Source organism: Candoia aspera, chromosome 7, assembly GCF_035149785.1.
Source record: "Candoia aspera isolate rCanAsp1 chromosome 7, rCanAsp1.hap2, whole genome shotgun sequence".
In the NCBI taxonomy this organism is placed as follows: domain Eukaryota; kingdom Metazoa; phylum Chordata; class Lepidosauria; order Squamata; family Boidae; genus Candoia; species Candoia aspera.
In genome coordinates this window covers 74,421,656-74,444,505 of record NC_086159.1, presented here as the reverse complement: position 1 = coordinate 74,444,505, position 22,850 = coordinate 74,421,656, and the positions used below count along the sequence as shown (strand labels likewise).

Genomic DNA, 22,850 nt, shown 5'->3' with positions numbered 1-22,850 from the left:
CTTGCAGAACTGGTGGCAGCTGTGGTCAGGAGGGCCTTTGCTCAAATCCATCTGGTGTGCCAACTGTATCCTTTCCTGGACCAGGAGACCCTTCTCAGGGTTACTCATTCCTCGGGTCACCTCACATGTGGACTATTGCAATGCATTCCATCTGAGACTGCTCTAAAAGCTACAGGTGATCCAGAATAAAACACTGTGGCATGCCTGAGTAACACCTCTGCTATGCAAGCTGCACTGGTTACCAGTGAGTTTCTGGGAGCAATTCAAAGTGCTGGTTCATGGCATAGGACCTGGGTGTCAGAGGGACCCCCTTGGTCCTATTGTTTCTGCCAGTCCTGTAAGAACTGACATGGTGGGCATGCTCCAGAATTCATCTATTAAGCAATGCCATCTGATGGGACCCTGCAGCCATATTTTCTCTGTTGCAGTGCCCTCTGAAATAGTGCCCTTCCAAGGGTTAGAACCGCCCTGACCTTGCTATCTTTTAAATGAGCCTTGAAGACCCACCTTTTCCCCCAGGATCTGAGTTAGGCTGGCCTCGGGCAGTCTACCCACACTGGATTATGTTTGGTATGCTTGCTGTATGTCTGTTCTCCCAGTTATGGACAACTTTTATTATTATTACTTTTATTGATTCAATCCATCGGGTTTATTTTTTTTTAATCTGTGCACCACTGAGAGTCAAGAGTTTGCAAATCAAAATTACACAGAAAAAAAAAAACAAACCAAACAAGAAAATAGTCCCAGCTTAAAATTCTAAAGCCTTCCATATCACCTAGACTAGAAAAAATAAAAAATAATACACTTTAAAAAAATTCTTAGATGGATTCCCTTTAACCCCATATCAAAAGCTTTGCCTTGGGATTAAGACCTCATCTCGTATAGCATTTTTTGATGTGGCAGACATCATTCCATCTACTGTAGAATCGACTGCTGTGTAAGGCAACACTAGGTGAGGCTACTTCAAACAGCAGAATTCATAAAAATGGAATTGTTATTTGGTTTCCAAGCAAAAAACAGCTTGGAAACTTGGTCTGAAAAGTGAAACTTCTGTTTTGTTTCAGATACACGTAGCTTCTCCAGTAAAAAAGAAAATATAGTCATTAGTTCTTTTTTTAGCTTGTACACATGGCACAAATTCTTCTGAATTCTTCTAAACCCAGTCATCTCTATTGGGCTTGAACAGAAGAACTCAAGGGAAGCGAGTTCAGTCTCTCTCCATCTAAACCAGTTAAATCTATTTGGAACCCTCGAGTTCCGTGAGAGGTCATTAGGAGTTCCCTGGGAGATCACAGTTTATTTAAAAAATTATTTCAAATTTGGGAAACTTCACATTAAAGAAGTAAGTTTCATTCTTTATTTTTAGCTTAAGAACACTGTTAATGCGTATAGACAGGCCTACTCATGAAACAAATATAATAGTTTTGTAACTTCTGGCCTATATTTGAGCCTGAATGTGCAGGGGCTCCCTGAGGCCTGAAAAATATTTCAAGTGTTGCTCCGGGGTCAAAATGTTGAGAAAGGCTGATGTAGATGTAGGTTTGTTTGTTTGTTTGTTTGTTTATGTATTAATTAAATTTAGCCACCGCCCATCTCCCCCAAAAGAGGGACTGTGGGCGGTTTAAAGATATAAATGGAGAACCTTGCAATTAGTCTCGACTCCTTCCAATTACCTGGACGAGTCCATGCAGCTTTCTTGGCAACCTTTTCAAAAGTAGTTTGCGCTTGCTTTCAAGGAAGCTTGAAAGACGGAGAGAGAGAGTGATGGGCCCAAGGTCACCCAGCTGGCTTTGTACCTAAGGCAGGACTATGCAAAAGTCTATGCAAAATATAGCTCATATTTGAAATGATCAATATTTTCACTCAAGGATGGAAAAGCAGTTAAAATCTAATTCCAAGAGGTATTTCAGCATTTGGAGTTTTCTCTGCACACTTCAGCTCTTGATTTCATTGGAGAGAGAGACGTTAATGTTGGATGCAGTGCGAAGAGAAGGGGCGTTCAAACGAAGACCTCTTAAAATAGTGCTACAGAGAGGTAACAGTTTATTCTCCTATATTGCTTGTGTTCCCTGGAAAACAGTTTCTTTATCCTAAACTTTTGTTATATTACTTGTATTGATATTAAATATCATTGCTTCCTTCAAAGTCATAAAATGAAGACTAAGAGTTTTCTGACCATTAGGGAGATGTGGTTCTCCAAAGGAGCACTTTAATCAAAATACTTCTTCATAATAACATCACAGATTGGAGCAGCCACACTGCTGCCTCATTAACTTGAATTTCTCAGGTAACCAGAGGAATATATGCAAACCCAGTTACCTAAAACTATTCTGTCTTTTTCTTTAGGAAGGCTGGTCCCAGGAGATTACATGGATAAAACAAGAAATGTGCACACTGTATATATGATCCCATCAATAAATGAGGGCTGGAAGTTCTCTCAAAGTTTCCAAGATTCTGTACTTTATCCCTAATTCTTACAATAAACCAAATAAAGTCTTTGTGATTTTTGCTTCTTTGATCCTTCCCACACTTCAAAAATGCTACCATATCATGTCCCGCTTCTTTTCTCAAGAAAACATAACCATAAGCTAGTAAAGGTATCCAATTCCTTTGCTTTCTCTCCATGAGACTTAGCTTCTAGTCCCCTGTTTGGTCTCCTTGTTCCTTCTCCTATCCTGTTCCATTTTTGCTGAACCTTTCTTAAAATGTACATAGAGATGGACATATAGAAGAAGACCTATAGAAAAGAAATGATCACAGAATAAGAAAGAAATCTTGCTGGTGGGTCACACAAAATCTATTTAAAACCAGAAAAGGAAGGGAAGGAAGTGAGGAAATGGCTACTCATAATTATTTGACTCATAACTCATAACTCATAATGTTTTATAATGAATTTCTGCAAACCACCAAAGATTGTGGGGTTCTTTTCATTGGACTGAAGGCCATATGATGAAAACATGTGATTTGAGTTAGCCTAAATCCATTTTTGTCCATTCCCCCTTCTATGATAGCATAAACGTTATCCTTTTAACACTGCTCATCAACAGAAACCAGTCTCACCTTGAAGTGGATGCTGTCTACCTCCTCTTGTGGCATCCAAATCCAACTGCTACAAATAGAGTGGCTAACTTTTTATCGGCTGCTATCTTAATTAGAAGAAAAATATTATTTGTACCCTGATGCTGCTGAAATTTTTTGTTACCAGTTTTCTTTCATCCTCTAGTTTTATCCATTTTTGGCTTTTATTTTACCTCTATCTTTATTTGTATGATTTTTATATTATATATATTGTTGTCATTGTTTTTCTTGTTGCTGATCACAGTATTTATTACTAAAGAAACACTTTAGAAAACATTTCTACTACTGGACTGTTTTGCACAACATTATTTATCATAGTTGTTTAGCTGTATCTGTGGGTGTTTAGCTATAGTGTATAGAAGCAAAAAAAGCTTGATGGCTAAAGCTCTTTCAATGATAAGGCTGAATAGTGTCAAATTACAGATCCAAGTTTGGGTTAAGTTAATGGCGTTAAAAGATCATACTGTAAAACAGAAAAATGGACAAGCTGGAGATAATCAATTGCCAGAGGTTCTGTTTGCAACTGAACAGCACCTACCAACAGTTCCTTAATCATTTGGGAGCTCCTGTTCAACAAATCTCTGTTGCGTCAACCTCACTAGATCACCAGCTGAAGGTAGACTTATACCATTTTAATGACCTACGAGGTGGTTAATGAATATTCCCCCCCATCCATTTCAGCTTTAGCAAGCCAAGTCAAACACCTTGCCACTGCTTCCAATTTCAGCTGATGTTTAATTAGCTGCTGTCACCCTAACACCATTATCTTGTCTCATCCAGATGATAACTACCAGACAAACATGAACTCTAAAGTTCTATGACAGGTGACAGGCCTCGCAAGCAATGATATGCATCCCCAGGGAGACACATTTCTTGGGACAAATCTGCAATAGCCCAGTTTCTGGCACTGCGGTTGGCTGATGTGTGTCAGTGACTGGAGAGAAAACTGCAGGCCCTAGAAAGTCCCAGGCAAGTGACAATTTGGGGAGCAAAATTCCATTTCTTCTGAAGTTAGAGTGCTTACCTCTTGAAAGGGTGACAGAAGGGGTAAACACTGTCCTGTATTGCATTAGTTATATAGCAATCATATGCATTAAAAAATTCTGCAAATTAACACACAAAAACATTTCCTGTCTATAGAAAGCTGGAGATCGGTTGTGGCAGCACTAGTGTGGGGAGGTGTATGTCTACCTCCACAGGCTTTTTCTCTCTCTCCCCCCCCCAAAGCGTGCAAAGCATCACCTGCCAATTAAAAAGAAAAGAAAATTCTCAGTACACCTCTGTCTTCCTGCACATCTATGTACTCATAACTCCTTCTCTTCTATTGCAATGGTTCCCACTGTCAAATGCCAATGTGTAAATTCCATGGGGCAGAGATTTACATCACAATTTGCATATGGACTTCTGGTAAAAGCAGCCCCTCTAAAGCCTCAGCAGCACAGCATTCCAATTGCTCAGTTTTGATCCAAACTGTCTCATTTAGCAGGAACATACAGTGGCTTGTTTGAATCAACAGAATGGATTACGCTTTATTGGTGCATTTCTGTTGTGTTGGACCAGTGAACAAAAAGAGAAGTCCCCAGGTGTCTCCTTTGGCACCCTCGTCTCCACCTGAAGGGGGAGGGGATTGATTCATTTGATTTAAATAATAAATGATACATGGGAAGCTGAAAACTAGGAAGCAAAGCCCCAGCTGGTGGACTAATAATTATTTACATAATGTTACTGGGTTCTAGTCAGATTCCACATGCCTTCTCTCCATGTTCTTTCTTGCAAAAAAGCCCACAACAGTGTGCAAAATAAAATATGGTATGTAGCTAAAACCTAGTGCTTTCCAAAATTTGGAGCCCTTGTCCAGAAAAATGGTCAAGGTAAACTGGGTTAGTAGGAAGCCTGCTTGGGCACAACAGTGATGGCAGATGAAACAGCATCATCAGTTGGCCAACTATTATCTTCTCCCTAACCATGTGAAGAATTTAATCAATGGAAATGACAGTTGAAGTGCATGAGATGTTCAGGGGAGAGTCATTCAAGCACATGCTGGTTTCCAATGAAGTCACAATTCAGTTATCAGACCTTGGTAGCTAATTTTAACAGAAGTGGGTGGAAGATTTTCTCATACCGTGAGGCTATCAGAAGACAGATTTACATATAAGCAGTTACATCTAAGAAAACTATCTTCTAGCACTGAGTAGCCAAACCAGTAACCCTTGCTTCAAGAAGGTCTCAATGCATGGAAGTTGAAACACTTTCCGCCCCCTCTTAAGAGTACTTTCTGCAATATATGTAATTTCTCCCATAATGGAGAAAGGCATCTTCCTAGCAAACATATCTCATATTACAGAGATATTCTTCTGAAGGGTACGTTAAAGGCAGCATTTAGCAATGCTTTGTGTAATACACAGGTTACTTTGCATGTTAATTCCACCCTTCTCATTTTATTGTGGAGGAGAAGTTAGGTTGTATGCGCTAAACTTTCAGAAATGGTTCAGCTCTGTTACTGAAAACATGCATTTCATCACCAGCTCTACGTGGAATAGGAATTACTTTGGTTGAAAGCATCATTTCAACCAAAAGGAAAGACATTTGTAATCTTTGGGAAATGCTGCCCTAAAATAGCAGATGGAAGACAGAAAAAAAAGGAAGATGGTGCAAAAGGAAATGTAGAAATATCTAAGACGACATAGCACATGAGAAGTGCTCCTAGCTTGGTAATGAGAAAGTAAACATGACAGGCTCTTTGTAAACCTCATCCTTGTCTCATTTAACAACATCTAATGTTGTCCTATTTGCCATACTAGTTTGGGCTCTATTTATATCTGTCAAAGCATGGAAAACCAGCGATTTCCTCTGCTTCTGGTAAAATCAACCACAAGTAAAGACAGGAAAGGATGTTGCATTGAAAAAAAAATGCAGAAATGGCTACTGCCCTTTTAAACAGCCATTGAAACTGAGAGTCTGGATGCCTCTAAACTAAATTTTCAGCACGTGTAAGAATAAAAAGAGGAACTTGTGTCTGGTTTTTATAGCTTCCTCTAATCAATGCAGAGATTGAAACTCTGTGCAGAGATTGAAAGCCAAATACAATCTATTAATTTCCCTTAATAAAAAGTCCAAGCTAAATTTTATTCACTATGGTAAGTTTGTAGACCTACAGCACCGTCAACCAAATATTGCTTTGCTAAATGCAGTGAAGTCTGTTCCAGAAAGGCATCAGAACCAAGAGATTTATTGCCATGTGGCTAGTAAGATACTTTCCAGTGTGGGGGGCATTACTTCTGAAGAAATGGATAACAGGAAGCAGAAAAGAAATACGATGGAGATAAAATCAGGAAAGGATATAGCTTGGACAGGGTTTAGGGACATTTAGATGGAACAATATGACTGTTTGGGAATTAATTCATCAATTAATTAATTAGCCAACTGCTTAAACTTATGAATTATATTATGTCCTTAGGCTTTATATAAACATTTGACTTTAATTTCTAATCATCATAAACTTTACTAGTAAATTTAAGAGGATTGTAATATAATGTTAATGATTCCAATCTAGTATTTTTGATACTATATTTATGATGATATATAAGTTAAGAAAGGCAACTTACAACCACCAGCAAGTCAAGCCAACATGAGTTTCACAGTATTATGGGTTTTGAAAATTAACCAACATACATGAAGCCAAACTTAATAGGAAAGGATCAAAAGAAATAAACAGATCATAAATATTTGATTAACAATATTAGCTTCTATGCAACAACAAAAAATTGACCAGACCCCTGGTGAATATAGATGGGAAGAACTTGAGTGATCTTGCAGATGCTAAGCCCACCTGAAAATGCCCACCTGAAAATGTAACAGTTTTAGGGTGAATATATTGTAAGAATGGCAGGTCTGAAATAGATGCAGTGAGACTTTTTGTGACCAGTTCCATACTGAATTTTTCTACAAAGCCTTTGAAGGCAAGACAATAACATACCTGGTGAGCTAATATATAGATATTATGTCCAACATCTTTTGGTGAAATACTGTCATCTCCATTCTCCTCCTCCTGATCATTCTCAAGACCCTGATTGTATGCGTTCTTCATTACATCCACCTAGAAAGCAAATTGTATCCGATTACCCTGAAAAATATCCATGATGATAATATCTGACGTCATTTCCTGCAGTGAAATCAATTCTGGGGAAATGTTCAACTCACAAAAAAATTAACTTCTGTTCTACAACACTTCTTTTCCCTGGAGTTGCTGATCAAATTATTCAATCAGATATAATTATTGATGAATATGCTTTAGTACACCAATTTCAGTGCCATCAGCAATGGAAGTTTGAGGGTGGTCTTAATCATTTTCTGCCTTGCAGTAGAGATCCATGTCCAGTCTATTGACTGTTGTTCTCAATCTCTTGAATGAATGAGACAACTTTTCTTGTTTTACCCAAACTATTGATACCTTTCTTTCCCTTCCATATGCTCCAGTTCCACCCTGTTGTTTTTGGAGTATTAATTCAGATTCTTTAATAAACTGCTGTCTTAAACTTCGGTGAGATATAGCTAACTAACTATTTAAATGGACATGTAATAAAGTCAGAAAAACAACACACACTTCCATAATCACAAGGAAGTTGCTTCTTTTTTTCAGTCTAGTTTCTCAAAAAGTTGTGTGCCTGACAGAGAGAAACATGCAACGAAAAAATGCAATCTTAAACTATTCTTAGCAAAAAGAAAAAAATACCTATTAAAAAGAAGAGAGGAAAACGACTACTTGATCTAAAAACTGGGAGTCTTTGTTCCCAGGTTGCTGATTAAGAGGAATATCGAACAGCTTCATTTCAGGAATATAAATAATTTGTAAATGCCAGGAAATTTTGGTTTCACAGATAGTATTAAAAAGGTACGGAGTGGATTTGCTTTTTCCCTCTCAAAATCAGGCAACCATCATTGTAGAAGTTGGCAATGTGAATGAAGTGCCACCAGAGAAAGAGAAATGGTAACTTTCTTGTCAAAAACAGATTCCAGCACAGGGGAAAAATCATGAACTTGCGATTGTGAATGGGGCATATTAAACTCTGGGTCAACAACTAATGTTTAATCTTGACTGATTGATCCTGCCGTTTCTTTCAGGAGCTCAAGGCGGTGTATAATAGTACTCCTTCTTCCTGTTTCCTCCCACAGGAACCCTGTGAGATAGGTTGGGTCTGAGAAAGTGATAACCCAAAGTCACCCATGGAACCTCTGCGGTTGAGAGAGGGTTAAAACCAGTGTCTCTCTGCTCTTACACCGATAATTCAAACTTGGCTCAATAGCAGGCTGAAAGACAAGGAACGCTCGTGCTACCAGCCATGGTGCAAACTTTATGAGGTGAAAAGTTGGGTTCAAAAAAGTCTAACAGGTCCTCTGATCCTGTGAATACAGTGTTGTAGTGTAGATGGTGTGGCGCCATAATTCGGAAAATTGTAATTCCAAAGCATAGAAAACCTGAGTTTAGGGGAAGGCAGCTGTATCATGCAAATCTGACAAGAAATCTGTGGTTCTACATCGGGAGAGAGCAGCTGAGAATGGGAAAGTTTTCTCAAAGTTGTCATCTCTCTTGGAAAGGACTGAATTAAAAGAAACTCTGTCCTGTAACTCAGTTTGTATCGGAGAAAGTGGCAGAACGACATGGTAAAAGCAGTAAGAGGCCTGGGATGAAATTAGAAGAGAACCAAGGGATATTCAGATACATCTGTATTAAACATATAAAATGCAAAGTTATGCTGATCGTTTTCATCTGTCTTGAGCAGTTGAATGGCCTTGAATATAATTTGCAGGGGCAGTTCTTCTTATATGTAAGCTGCTACGGCCTTTCCAGTAATCCTGTGTCTGCATTTCGGACTATGTGTAGAAACACAGCACCAGAAAAAACTAAAGAGTTTTGTGTAAGGCTCTCTATATGAACTGTAGAAATCAGAACAACCACTAGATGACAGCAAAGATTTAGAGTCCCTATATATCTATTGAAGATATATAGAAAACTCTAAATCTTTGCTGCCATCTTGTCACACCTTAAACACACATAATATACATAAACTACTTTCACTGTCAACAATGCCACATTAACAGGAAGTTTCTCTCTTCCTCCTCCCCAAGTGTTCTGGATGATTTCCCAAACGATTTTTGCCATTCCTATGTCCTTGCTGTTGCACTATTCACCAATCTGCCATTGATTTGTATTTAGTTTAATTTATAATATATATTTAATACATATTTCTATCCATTTTTATTCCTATTTCTGAAATCCAACCAGGCTAATTCCTCTGCATGCAATATGGTTCCAGACAGTTTACCATGATATGATAATTCAGTTAAGAAAACAATTACTTTCAATAAGGCTTGGGACAAATCAAGCTAATGAAGTCATAAGGACAAGCTTGATGCCTGCTTGACCTCTCTAAGGAACCATTTGTGTCTTTGCTTCCATTCTGATGTGTTTTAGTCACTGCGGCAGCCAGAACCAATTTGCTATCTCAGAGAGTCAATTAAAAAAAACATATATTTTTTTGCTGTTTTCAGTTATAAGACCATGTAAAATTATACTTACCAGCTCCTTTGGTCTCATGTTGAAAAGGACTCTTTCAGCATTTTCACTATCGTGCCTGCTTTCCATTATAGCCAACAAAAGCTTGGAGGCATTATTCTGAAGGCATCAAACCAAATTGAGACATAGTTAAAATCTATTTAATGGATTAATGACCCTTCTAGTCGCTTTAATTGAGATTGCAGGGGCAGATTTCTTTATTAGACAAGATTTTTAAATGCCTTGCATCTTTTTATGGTTTTTTTGTTTTATGTATGACATAATGGTTTTATCAGCATATTAAGAGCCAACTAAAAATCAGTACAAATGTATAAGTACCAGAAGTAAGTAAATACAGGCTCTTCATACGTCTTTTTTCATGCTATCTGTTGCTTTGATCAAGGCAGATTGATGTCTTTTGGATCTCCAGATGTAATGATGGATTTCCAGGTGCAATTCAAAGTGCTAGTTTTGACTTATGGCCCATCCAAGGAGATCATCCCATGAGAAACTGTTTGGGGTTCCCATTTTTGTGAGTTGAGCAGGATGGGAGGAAGAAAGCACCATTTTTTCATCATGGCTTCAATTCTCAGGAACAACCTCTCTGCAGAAGCTAGCTTGGCCCCTTCAGTGATGGCCATCCAGAGGACCATACGTTTCCAGAGGGCCTTTGGGTCTGATTCAGCACCATCTAGAACTGGATTTTATTTGTTAATGTATTGTTTAATTTACTAGCATTGTCTTTCATTTATTATTAGTTTTATTTTGATCTGCTAGTATTGTAGTGGTTTTAGTTGTTTTGCTATAAATCAACTATGATAGAGCAGCATAGAAGTTAAATAAATAAATGTCTAAAGGCAGAGATTCTTAAAAACATTAACCAAAATATCAAAATTGTATTACATATGTGTAACAGGTGCCAGAATGGATAGACATGCAATCGCTCTGACCTGCCATAGCTTCACAGTTCAGAATATGTGTAAAAGCAGTAAGAACACGGGAAAGGTTATGGGTACAAAGCTTTACTTATGTTTTTGTGCAGAAAACTACCATGTGCATACCATTTTGGATATGCATTGCTCATAAAGCAACCACTCTTTAGAAATAAAATCATTTGGTTAAAATAATTTAAAACATGGTTTCAGAGTCTTCTTTTTTATCAGCATGGTTCCCAAAGTCCATCCTGAAAAGATGACATGCCTGAAAGAATCTCATATGAAACAAAACAAAACACAACACAACACAACACAACACAAGGCTGGCAAAATTTGTCAAGTTTGAAAAAAGCGTTGCAAACATTCATTAAATTAGCTGTAAAAATATATTGCACCTACAAAGTATCCTTCACCACTAAATTTCAATACAATACCATAATTCTTTACTATTCTACTTTCCATTAGAAGTGCAACAAAATAAAAATTCCATATTGTACGATATGATGTCCTGTCTTTCTATTTTCTATAATTAATACAATGAAATAAATAATTAAAAAAACAACACTGGAATGTCTTCAGAGAAAGAGTCTCTCTGGTGAACCTATCTGGAGAGGAAGTTCTAAAGCTGCGGAACTACGTGGGAAAAGGACCTCTCTCTGGTGAATTTAGACAAGAATGCTGTTAAATAAAAACATCATGGTTGAGATATGCTGGAGAAACTTTTAAAAAAATAAATGTTGGATCACCTTTAAGCAGTGTGAAAGATTCCTTTGGAGCTAATCTTCATCAACATGGGGCTTGTTTGATTTGATCTAGCTGTGTGAGCCTAGCTGTTACGGTTCATAAACCATGTTTTATGGCTTTGATAGCTAAAGTCATCAGTTGTTCAAGAGACCATAGCTAGCAAAATTATGGCTTAACACAACATGTGAACTCAGCCACTAAATCAAACTATTGGTCCATCTTGTGCAATAATTCAATACTTTCCAGGTTTCAGGCAGATGTTTTTCAGCCCGACTTGGATATGATACGCAACACTGAGCAACATCCTACTTTTTAAATTGGTCTTCTCTGCTATCTCTCCTGTCCTCCTTGCTGTTGTTGTGATTGTTGTTTTCCAGACCAGGGACATCCAGATGTAAAAGGGGTAGGGCTTCAAATGCCAATCATGGCTGCCCTCTTGACTCTTCCTGTCCCCATACACCTTTATTCCAAAGGCCAGTGATAAGTGTCCGGAGGACATTTGAATCAAATCAAATTATCCATTCAGTGGTATCTGACCCTTGGCGATTCCTTAAGCCAGCTCTCTCCATGATTTCCGATCTTGTACAGCTTCTTTCAGTTGCTTTATATTTTGGGCTGTGTCTGCTTTGATTACAACCAACCAGTGCATTTTTTGGCATCTTTGTTGTCTTTTGCCACTGACCGTTCCAAGCATAACGTCTTTCTCCAACAATGTTGATCTCATGACATGACCGAAGTAACCAAGTTCTAAGTTTTGTTATTTTTCCTTCTAGTGACATGTCCGGTTTCATGTGCTTCAACACTTCTTTATTTGTCATCTTTGCAGTCCAAGGGATGCGCAAGAGCCTCCTCCAACACCATAGGTCAAACGAATCAATTTTCCTTCTATCCAGCTTTTTCATTGTCCAACTTTCACAGCCATATCATTCAGGAAGACTTAAATTCTTATTTATAGAAGAATTACCTTTATAGTTACTTTATGAATTGTGATATTGTATTTATTTAATTATAGGGATATGCCCAAGTTTGGATAATTTTATTGCTTTATCTATCAATATTTTTTTTTGTATTTTATGCTACCATTTTAAAGTTTATACTTCCTGGATTGCTAATTTTAATCTCTGTTCTCTTTTGTCACACACGCATAGCTTGAGCAAGCATCTTAGCATTCTTTGTTTTTAATATTGCTTTTAGCCAAAATTCTTTGTATGTATTTCTCCTAACTATCCTGATATTGTCAATTCAGTTTACGGTATTTGCATACCAATTTCCTTGCGCTGGTGAATGACTGCAATAAAGAAAACCTGGAAACCATCAACTGACACAGCATTTGGAAGCCAAGTCAATCACAAAGTTGTGTGGACAGTGTTGGAAAAGAAGGACTGCCAGAAACTGGTTTGATCCTGAAGGTTACAGGGAAAGCTTAATTTCTAAATAAGCCCTCTGCAGTGCCCGTGTAGATTTCATCACTATAAACTAGGGTTTCTCAACCCTGGCAACTTTAAGATGGGTGGACTTCAACTAGCTGGGGAATTCTGGGAGTTGAAGTCCAACCATCTTAAAACTGCCAAGATTGAAAAAGACTGCCATAAACTATGAGCTAAAGCATAGGACTTCACTGGGTGAATTTCAGGATGTGAGGAGCAGAGGTCGTAAAAAGTCAGTGGCCTCTTAACATGGACTCTTGTCAACACAATCAATCACTCCCTGAACATATGGGTTCAATGAAAGAGAGCCAACAATTATTAAATCTGCACAAGCTTTAGTGCACGTTCATCCATGCATGTCCATTTGCTGATTTTTGATTACTCACAGCTGAATATGTGAGTTGTGCTAAAAATCGCTGGCCCAAATATTCACATATTCACCAGCCTATAATGGAGCACTTGTTGATCCAGGAATTGTATAAGGACTATATGTTTGGATCTTGTCTCTCTTGTTAGAACCAGCACAGCAGCAATTAGGACAGCTGATCTGTCTCCACCAGGAGTAGGGCAAGGGTTGAGCACCTCTTCTTCTGGCCATGGATGTTTCTGAGCTAGTTCTGTACATCCATCTCTAAGAGCAAGAAAGGGAGTCCAGTGAGTTCAAGGTGATGGGACAATGTATATGTAGTAGAATTCCATACCTTCAACTGAAGCACAAGGTCCATCCGATACTTTCCAAGAGGATTGATATCATTTAGGATCAGTGCAATGATTATGTCAATGCCATTAGACTCATGTGTGGCTATGCAGGTCTACAAAAGGCAAATAAAGAAATAATTTAAAATAACAACCAACTGCATAAAAGACAGTTTCCTCTCTCTCCCCACTCTCTCTGAAAGATGAATAGAAGTCTCACGGATTTTGTGGTTATTTTTTTTTAAAAAAAAGGTTTGTCCTCCCAGTGCAACTAATAATCTGGAAATTTAATTTGTGGCAGGGAGGAGCATCTAACTGACCTTGGCTGATCTCAGAAAAACTAAGCATGGCTGGACTTAGCATTTGAGTGGGAGATCACCTGAAGAAGGACTACAAACTAGATTAGAATTTGAAAAAAACATCTTGGAGGAAGCAGTAGCAAATCATTTCCACATGCTGACAAAGAAAACTACATGAATCTGTCCTGCTAGTCACAAGAGCATAAGAATGGATGGGTTTTGTTGAGGAGGCAGAGCCTTAAACCCATGATGTCATCCAGTCTGCTGGACCATATGGGAGGATGGATCTCATCCCTGGCCTGAATCCAGATCCCAATCCCTGTTCTAAAACCATATGTAGGAATTGGGGATCTAAACTACCAGTTGAAGAATTATCACATAAGCACAAGAGAAAGCTCAAGTTTTCAACTGAATTTTCTACAACAGGCGTAAAAGGGCTGGCAATATATAATTAATTAGGGATTTTTAAAATTAAGAAAGAAATTTGAGTTCACATCCAGTTCAGATTCTTCACTGGTGGTTAAACCTACCTGATTTTCATGGCAGGGTCCTTGGCAATATTCAGTCAAGCTTTCAAGGGTTTGATTCACCAAAGCTACATTTTTTTCTTTGATGTATAGGCCCAGAAGTCCTAGTCCACCTGTTGTACTTCCACAGATACAATCCAAAAATTGAAGTGTCTCACATACTAGGTTGTAGTTTGTCTTGTTGTTCTGGTTTCTTAAAAAGTTCTGGAAAAAGAAGAAGAAAAACAAATGTATAAACTGATGAAAAATACATAATGGCTCATTAGACCTAACGTCAAGCCATGGTTTAAAGAGTTAACTATTTGATGTGATTCTGAGCAGATGTATCCTACTTTTAAATCAATTTGAAAAAAGAATCAAAATGGGACCGCCTCTTCCCCATTACATCAGCCCATCCCACCCGATCGTGCAGAGAGGGCATGCTGCGGACCCCGTCTGTAAGACAATTCCATTTGGTGAGGTCCAGGAAGTGGGCCTTCTCTGCAATAGGTCCTGCCCTCTGGAACATGCTGCCCCCAGAGATGAGACTGGCCCCATCGCTCCTGGCCCTCAGGAGGAAGTTGAAGACCTGGCTCTGCCACTGGGCTTGGGGCGGGGAGGAGAATAATCATACTTGGGGTTGGCTGGTGCCTTGAAGTGCCCCTCCTATGCAAGGACTGAATGAGATCACAGCCATCTGGACTTTATTATACAGTTTTTAGTACGTATGTGAAATTGTTTTATAGTGTACTTTTATATTGGAATTTTATTATATATTTATTGTTTTTATTATTTTGTTGTAAACCGCCCAGAGTCCCTCCGGTAGGAGGAGATGGGCGGTGACAAATTTGATAAATAAATAAATAATAAAATGTGCTTTTGTGATTTAAAGGCATATCATAATTGACATACTATAAATGTAGTGATTGCCTTAAGCTCAGCTCTCAACCTAAGAGTGAAGTTCTGATATGTAGTTAAATAGCTGAACAAATACTGAACAAAAACAGACAAGTTGCTCTAAACCACAGTTGGCAGATTATAACATTAGAAGCTCAATTCAAGGCTCTAAAGCATGGTTATTGCAAGCCACAGGTCCACCAAGTATTTGAATTAGATCAGTAATATAAAACATTTAAATACGTGGGAATAAATAAACTGTGACAATTTACATGATTTTGCAGGTCCATAACTTTTCCTGCAAGTTAATTTTCAGGCCAGAAAATGCACATATAAAGCATTAAATAATTTTATTGTGCTTTCTAGATAACGTTCATGCTTTCTTCTTGATGTCATGGCTTCTGGTGCTTTGTTTTCTATTCTTTTATGATGTTGGCCAATGATCACAATAAACACAATCATCAAGTAGCTCTTTTTTATCATTTCCCACACCAATGTACTCATATGTACCATCTCAGATATTTAAGCATGTACTTAAGCTTGAAACATTTCTCAGAACCACTTGTGAAAGCAACAATAATGAGAGTAGAAGGACCTTGCTCCTTTCATTTTAAAAGAATTAAATTCTTTAAGCTTCAAGTCTGGAGCCCAGCTATAAAGGATATATATTGTTCGGGCCACCAACAGCACCAGTCATGAGGTCTGCCTTAAATTTTGGTGAACCGTGGCAGATCAGATTGGAGTGATCCGATGCGGTGTTATGAAAAATCCAGTGTAAAGGAACTTCATGCAATATGGTAAAGATGGTTAAACATCTTTGTCTTATGCCCTGGAAAGCCACCCCCAGGAGCAAAGTTGATGGTATTGGGACAAGTGGACCCACTAAGTAGACAGATTACGGACATTTCCACACAAGCATTTGATGCTGGTTTGAATGCGCCTCTGGTCTTCTGTGTTCCCATGACATTAACAGATGCTGAAATGATGTATTTTGGGTTCAGCGCAGGGTAATTAAAGGCACTGAGAAACTAGCTATTATGACTACTATGATTTCTCCATTTCCTCAGTGCCAGGCAGGAAACTCTTACTTCATCCCTCCTTACAGCTCCTGGAGTGGAACATGTTTTGGGGTGTGTCATCAAATAGGTAGTCCTCAAATTTTGGGGGCAATTGGGACTGGAATTTTCATTGCCATCACTAAGCAAGGCTCATGGGTCATTAAGCAAGCACCTTCTTACAACTTCCTGCCGGCTTCCAACAACCAGAGTCAGTGGGGAAGCCGGCAGGAAGTTGCAAGTCCCAGGCGGCTCACAAGGAGGCAGGTAACTGGCTGCTGCTGGGTGGGAGAGGGAGCGAGAGGGTGGCCGGGGAGACATGGTGTGAGTGTGGTGCGGCTTGGGATAGCTGCTGCCTGGTTGGGGATGATGTGCAGGTGGCAGGAGAGGCATGTTGTGAGCACACCGGGGCTTGGGGTGGCCGCTACTGGGAGGGGGTGGTTGTGCAAATGGCCAGGGAGGCACATTGCAAGCACAGTGAGGCTCAGGAAGGGTGCATGATGGTGTGCAGGTTGCACACTGGAAGCGTGGGTTGGGGTGGCTGCTGCCAAGTGGGGGAGGGTGCATGAGGGTGTGGAGGTGGCCAGCAAGGTGTGGCGTGAGTGGGGAAGACTTACCAGAGCAATTTGTGGCCTTCCCTGCTGGCTTCCCCATTGACTTCACTTCCCACAAGCTGGCAGGGAAGGTTGCAAATTGCGATCACGTGACCATGGGACGCTGCAACCACTGTAAGTGTGAGCCAGTTGCCAAGTGCCCACACTGCAGTTACGTGACCATGGGGGTGCCAGGATGGCCAGAACTTTGAGGACTGGCTGTAACCACCACTTGTTCAGCACAGTCGTAATTTTGAACAGTTGCTGAATGAGTGGTTGTTAACTGAGGGCTATCTGTAGACTGAAAACAGGATGGACAGTGATTTTTTGCTCTTCCTTCTCAGCATTTCAACTCTGCAGAATTGCAAATAATCACCTTCAGTTTTCTACTGAGGGTTTGGGGAGTGAAGACAATGGCAAGGTATAAGTATCTTTGGATTCAGGAAGCTATCTATACAATTACTGGCTACTAAGATCTACTGCTATGTTTTGTTTTATCCAGCATAATTTTGGTGTTTTATATTCAGTGACATCTAGAGAAAGCTAAGCTGCAAAGCTGTACAATGGTGATAGCTCTTTTTGAAATTACAATCCAGAATTGAGGACTACCTCATCCAAAGAGATTCTCCCTAATTTCTTGCATTAGTTTAACCACTAAGTGTCCGCTCTTCCCATGGGAAGGTCAAGGGCAAAGAAAAAACCTTTAAAATACACTGTCATAGCATACCTGGAGTTCTCGATTGTGATTCTCACACAATAATTGAAGGAACCTCAGGATTGGTTGCATGATTACAATGGCAGGACTCATGGTCATTTCTTCTGAAGATTTTTCGTCTGCACATCCTGCCTCTGATCCTGGACCAATGAGATCAGTTTCGGGATCCATTTCTCTGCGATACACACAGTAAGCTTTGGATGTTGCTGTTGAGGCTTCTGTTAACTGTCCTTTCATTCCTTCTTTCAGATGCAGGTTTGAATCTCTTACTATAGAGAAGTTAAGAGAAGCATGACTGTAATAAAATATATGTGGTAAGGAGCAAGGTGGGGTTTTGTCTGTTGTTGCTAGGATCCATTGAGTCATCTCTGACTCCTGGTGATTTACACGGACAACTCCATGCTGTTTTCTTGGCAGCATGAAAGTGGTTGGAAGTGTTTGCCAGAATCTTCTTCCTAGGACTGAGAGACTGGCCCAAGATCACTCAGATGGCTTTTCTACATGAAGCAGGACTAGAATTCATGGTCTCCTGGCTTCTAATCTAGCATCTTTAACCACTACACCAAACTGCCTTTCTTTTGTGTTTGTGTGCCTTCAAGTTCTTCTTGACTCACGGAGATTGGCTGGGCTAGTCCCTGGAGTTTTCTTAGTATCGGTTTTTGCCAGCACCTCCTTCCTAGGGCTGATAATGACTGGCCCAAAGACACCCAGCTGGCTTCGTGCCCAAAAGAGGACTGGAATTCACATTTCCTCTCTCCTAGTCCAGCATCTTTAACAACTGCACCAAACTGATGCTCTGGGGTTCATACAACCACATCTTTTCTAAAGTAGTGTGTTATGAGTTGTGAGGCTCAAGAAGAATGTAAAGCACTTGAAGGGACAAACATATCTTAATCCCCCCAAATCTAGATCCCATCAAAATTTCCTGAGCCTCAGGAAACTGCAGATACTATGATGGGCATATAACTATAACTGCCTCTGGTAAATTTGAATCTGATCTTGGGATCTTCTGTAACAGTTTGAACAAAGAGTTTGGTGGCACCTTATGACTAGGTGATTAAAGCATGAGGTTATATGGATAAGTTATAAACTGGATTATGCCAGTGTTCAGGCTATAATAAATTTCTTAGCCTTTAAGGCAGCATAAAGCAAAAAGCCCACTTCTGCCTATTAAGTTAAATCATAAATCCTGGTTTATTAAACCCCAGTATGCTTCTGCACAATAACCATCCCATTATGCATTACTTCCCTTCTTCATCAGATACGTAAACAAAGCTGAAATTTTCCTGGCTGCGGGATAACTTTGGCCCTCTTGGTTTGTAAAGGATGCCTATGCTAGAGACATAGGTTGAGAACTTAGTAATTGTATCTAACATGGAGTTGTGTTTCATTTCAGGAAAGCTTTGGGATAAAGTTTCACAATAGGCAATTGCTCATCCACATCAGCTGACAATTTTGCTCCTAGTCTGTATCATTTTAGGTACAAGGTGTGGACCATAAAAAGCTTTCTGAGCTTGAATGCTATTGCTGTTTGAATCACCATTTTGTTATTTTATTATTTTTCTGTTTTCTTGTTTCAAGGTAGTTTGTTGGGGTAGGTATTGTGGTTTTGCATTCTTTTTGTTAGTTTTGTTGTTGTTGCTTTTTCTTTCTGTAAGCCGAGGCACCTTGGCTGAGGTGGGTGGCCATATAAATGTTATCAATCAATATTCTAACTAAAGGGGACAATCCAACCTGTTTCAAGGTCTGGTTTTAGAGTAGAATAAGAGATGCATATTGCTCTGGAAGTAATTTGATCAGACTCTTTCCCTGGAAGATGAGCCAGACAAATAGATCTCTAACCTCCCAATTGCCTAGCATGAAAAAAAGCTGTAATTTGTTTTCCTCCAAGAAGGAATATCAGAGCTAGACACTCACTCACTCACTCACTCACTCACTCACTCACTCACTCACTCACTCACTCACTCCAACACTTTTACGCAGCCTGAGGTTCTCCCAGTGCAGGGCAGTTTACCAAAAAATCCCAGCAATACAGGAAAAATCACACAAGCAACCCAGCTTCTTGGGAATAGATGGTTTCCCATTCTTGCAAATGCAAGCAATATCTTGCAACTCCAGGGGCAGGATATTTCTGACCAAAGAGATTGCTAATGAAAAGGTCTGCCTACCCCGCTAGCTTCATGTTGGTAGGGACCCAAAGCAGCCTCTTTCAAGAAGAACACAACAGCAGGCTAGTAGACAGGTGCCAATCCCACAGGGCTTTCAAGCCAGCACCTAGAATTGGGCTGGAAACCTACACAGTAAGTATCCAGTGCTTAGAAGCAATGATGTACAGGAACTAGATATGTAAACAAATCTGGAATTATCCTGGTAGGTTTTGAGTCATGTGCTTTTCAGGGGTGTCCATGGGGTGATACTCAAAGGACTCAAGATGTTGGCCACAATGGTGCCATTGAAGCTCTGCCTGTTTCTACATCACACAAGTTTTTTTGACCATATCCTGTGGACCCCACCCCAGTGCTTCTAATTAAGTGCCTACAACGTCTTTGTTTTTCACCTTTGTTTTTGCACATCAAACGTCACAGCAACTGGGGCAAGAACTTTCAAGGTACACTCCTTTAAACTGTGATTTTTTTTTTCCAAGTGGTTGTAAGTTTCTCTTTTGGGAGGAAATGGAAAGGAATTTGCAGCAAAGAGAGATCCTGAAGGGTTTGCAGCAAAGCGAGAAATCTGACAGTGCCCCTACTTGAGCAAGCTGGATCTGTCTGTTGGGAACTGAAGTGAGCACCAGAATTTATTTCATTGTCTTTTCCATAGAATAAATCAGTCATCAAGCCAGTCTGCTAGCTCACAAAGCCTCATGGCACAGCAGTTCAGAAAGAGAAACTGGTGAAGAAGAATAAATGGTAAAACTAAGGATTTATCTGCTAAGATCAATACAGTCTCACAATACTGTAATTGGAGGGCCCAGTGATGGCCTTGTCAGAATTGCTTGGATTTGAGGGCACAGCTGTCAGTCATCAATCCAATACTGCTTTCCCACCCCTCCTTGTATGATCTTTTATTGAAAGAACAAAACTGCTGGTTTCATTTTGATGAAGCTGCCACCATTCACTACTTGTTGGAAAATCAACCACTGAGACCAGGTCTAGAACTTTCCGGAGAATTCTGAATCAGGACAAGCAGTCAGTGTTGGGTGGAAGAAAATTGGCCCTATCTAACCCAGATTCACAATTTGATAAACAGCCCAAGTTCTAGCCTAGGTTTTCTCAGTGAAGGGATTTTTAAAATTAACATTTTAAAAATTAATATTATAAATTATAAATTATAATACTATAATTAATATTATTTATGAAAGAACCAGATGGTGATGTCAATCTTCCAAATATTTTTATCAAGTTATACAATTGTGCAAAACTTTTAATTAGATACATTGTTTTACCATTGTTGAGCCCGAGGAAGTAGACAGGATCCTCCGGACTGTAAACGCCACCACTTGTCAACTAGACCCATGCCCCTCCTGGCTGGTGAAGGGGACGAGTGGCTGGGCCCAAGCGATGGTAAATACTTCCTTGAGAGAGGGGGTATTCCCGGCAGCCTTCAAAGAGGTGCTGGTGTGCCCCCTCCTCAAGAAACCATCGCTGGACCCTAGCGTACTAGACAACTTTTGCCCAGTCTTCCACCTCCCCTTTTTGGGGAAAGTGGTTGAGAAAGTGGTGGCGCTGCAGCTCCAGAGGATCCTGGATGAAACAGATTATCTAGACTCCTTCCAGTCAGGTTTCAGGCCCGGTTATGGGACTGAAACGGCATTGGTCGCACTTATGGATGATCTCTGGTGGGAGCAGGATGGAGGCAGTGCATCCATCCTGGCTCTCCTTGACCTCTCAGCGGCTTTCGATACCATTGACCATGGTATCCTTTTGGGGTGGCTCAGGGAGTTGGCGGTGGGCAGCATGGTTTTGTGCTGGTTCGCCTCCTTCCTCCAGGGCTGGTCCCAATCGGCGTTGATAGGGGAGGAGAGATCGGCCCCACAGCCCCTTCTTTGTGGGGTGCCGCAGGGATCAGTACTCTCCCCTCTCCTTTTTAACATCTACATGAAACCACTGGGTGAGATCATCCATCACTATGGGGTGAGGTATCATCAATATGCCGATGATACTCAACTGTATATCTCCATCCCAGTAAAGTAAGTGATGCTGTGACCACCTTTTCCGAGAGTCTGGGGGCTGTGGTGGCCTGGATGGGGAACAACAGGCTTCGACTGAACCCTAGTAAGATGGAGTGGCTGTGGATTAATGGCGCCTTGGGTGCCAGGAATTTGTCATCTTTAGTGCTGGATGGGGTTGCACTGCCCCAGACAGATCCAGTGCGTAACTTGGGGGTCCTCTTGGACTCACGACTCCTGCTCGAAGAGTAGGTGGCAGTCGTGGCCAGGAGGGCCTTTATGCAACTTTGGGTTGTGCTCCAGTTACGCCCTTTCCTGGACCAAGAGGCCCTCCAAACGGTCACTCATGCCCTGGTCATCTCCCATATAGACTACTGTAATGCGCTCTACATGGGCCTACCCTTGAAGAGTATCCGGAAGCTTCAGCTGGTCCAGAATGCAGCCGCGCGGACTATCTTGGGCATTCCAAGATTTGCACACATAACGCCTTTGTTGCGTGAGCTGCACTGGGTTCCAGTTTGCTTCTGGGTCCAATTCAAGGTGTTGGTTATTACCTTTAAAGCCCTACATGGCATGGGACCAAGATATCCGAGGGACCATCTCATCCCGATTGCATCGACCCGCCCCATCCAGTCATGCAGGGAGGGCATGTTACGGACCCCATCTATAAAAGAATTCCATCTAGTGGGGTCCAGGAAGCGTGTCTTCTCTGCAGTAGCTCCCGCCCTTTGGAACATCCTCCCCCCAGAGGTGAGACAGGCCCCCTTCGCTCCTGGACTTCCAAAAAAGTTTAAAGCCCTGGTTTTGCCAGCAGGCATGGAATGGGAGGAAGAATAGTTATACCTGGGGATGGCTAATGCCCTAAGTGATTTTGAGGGGCCTGTTACACTGACAGACTGATTAAAATCTTTTGCCACTTAGATTTTATTATATCTTTATTTTATTGTATTGTTGTATTGAAATGGACTTAAATTTTAACTTCATTTTATTGTAAACAGCCCAGAGTCCCCCATGAGGTGGAGATGGGAGGTGAATAAATTTATAAATAAATAAATAATAAATAAATAAATTTTATTGTTTTCCTTTTTTTCCTGATAATGAATGAATTGTGGGACTCAACTATTTCTCTTCTTCTGTTGTAAAGTCTGGTCAAAGACCCTAATAAAGATATCTGAAATTTGAAATTT

At 40.2% G+C, this 22,850-nt stretch overlaps 1 protein-coding gene across 2 annotated transcripts in view; it reads right to left on the bottom strand.

The window, feature by feature from the left end:
* Positions 1 to 22,850, bottom strand: part of ITPR2 (inositol 1,4,5-trisphosphate receptor type 2) — a 233,566-nt gene that overhangs the window by 57,420 nt on the left and 153,296 nt on the right. For both annotated transcript variants that reach the window (XM_063308132.1, XM_063308133.1), the window contains exons 41-45: positions 17,511 to 17,767; positions 14,263 to 14,463; positions 13,439 to 13,549; positions 9,656 to 9,751; positions 7,055 to 7,174 (exon numbers count right to left, since the gene is read on the bottom strand). In XM_063308132.1, the coding sequence (XP_063164202.1) occupies positions 7,055 to 7,174; positions 9,656 to 9,751; positions 13,439 to 13,549; positions 14,263 to 14,463; positions 17,511 to 17,767 (785 nt within the window). The remainder of the gene's footprint in view (positions 1 to 7,054; positions 7,175 to 9,655; positions 9,752 to 13,438; positions 13,550 to 14,262; positions 14,464 to 17,510; positions 17,768 to 22,850) is intronic.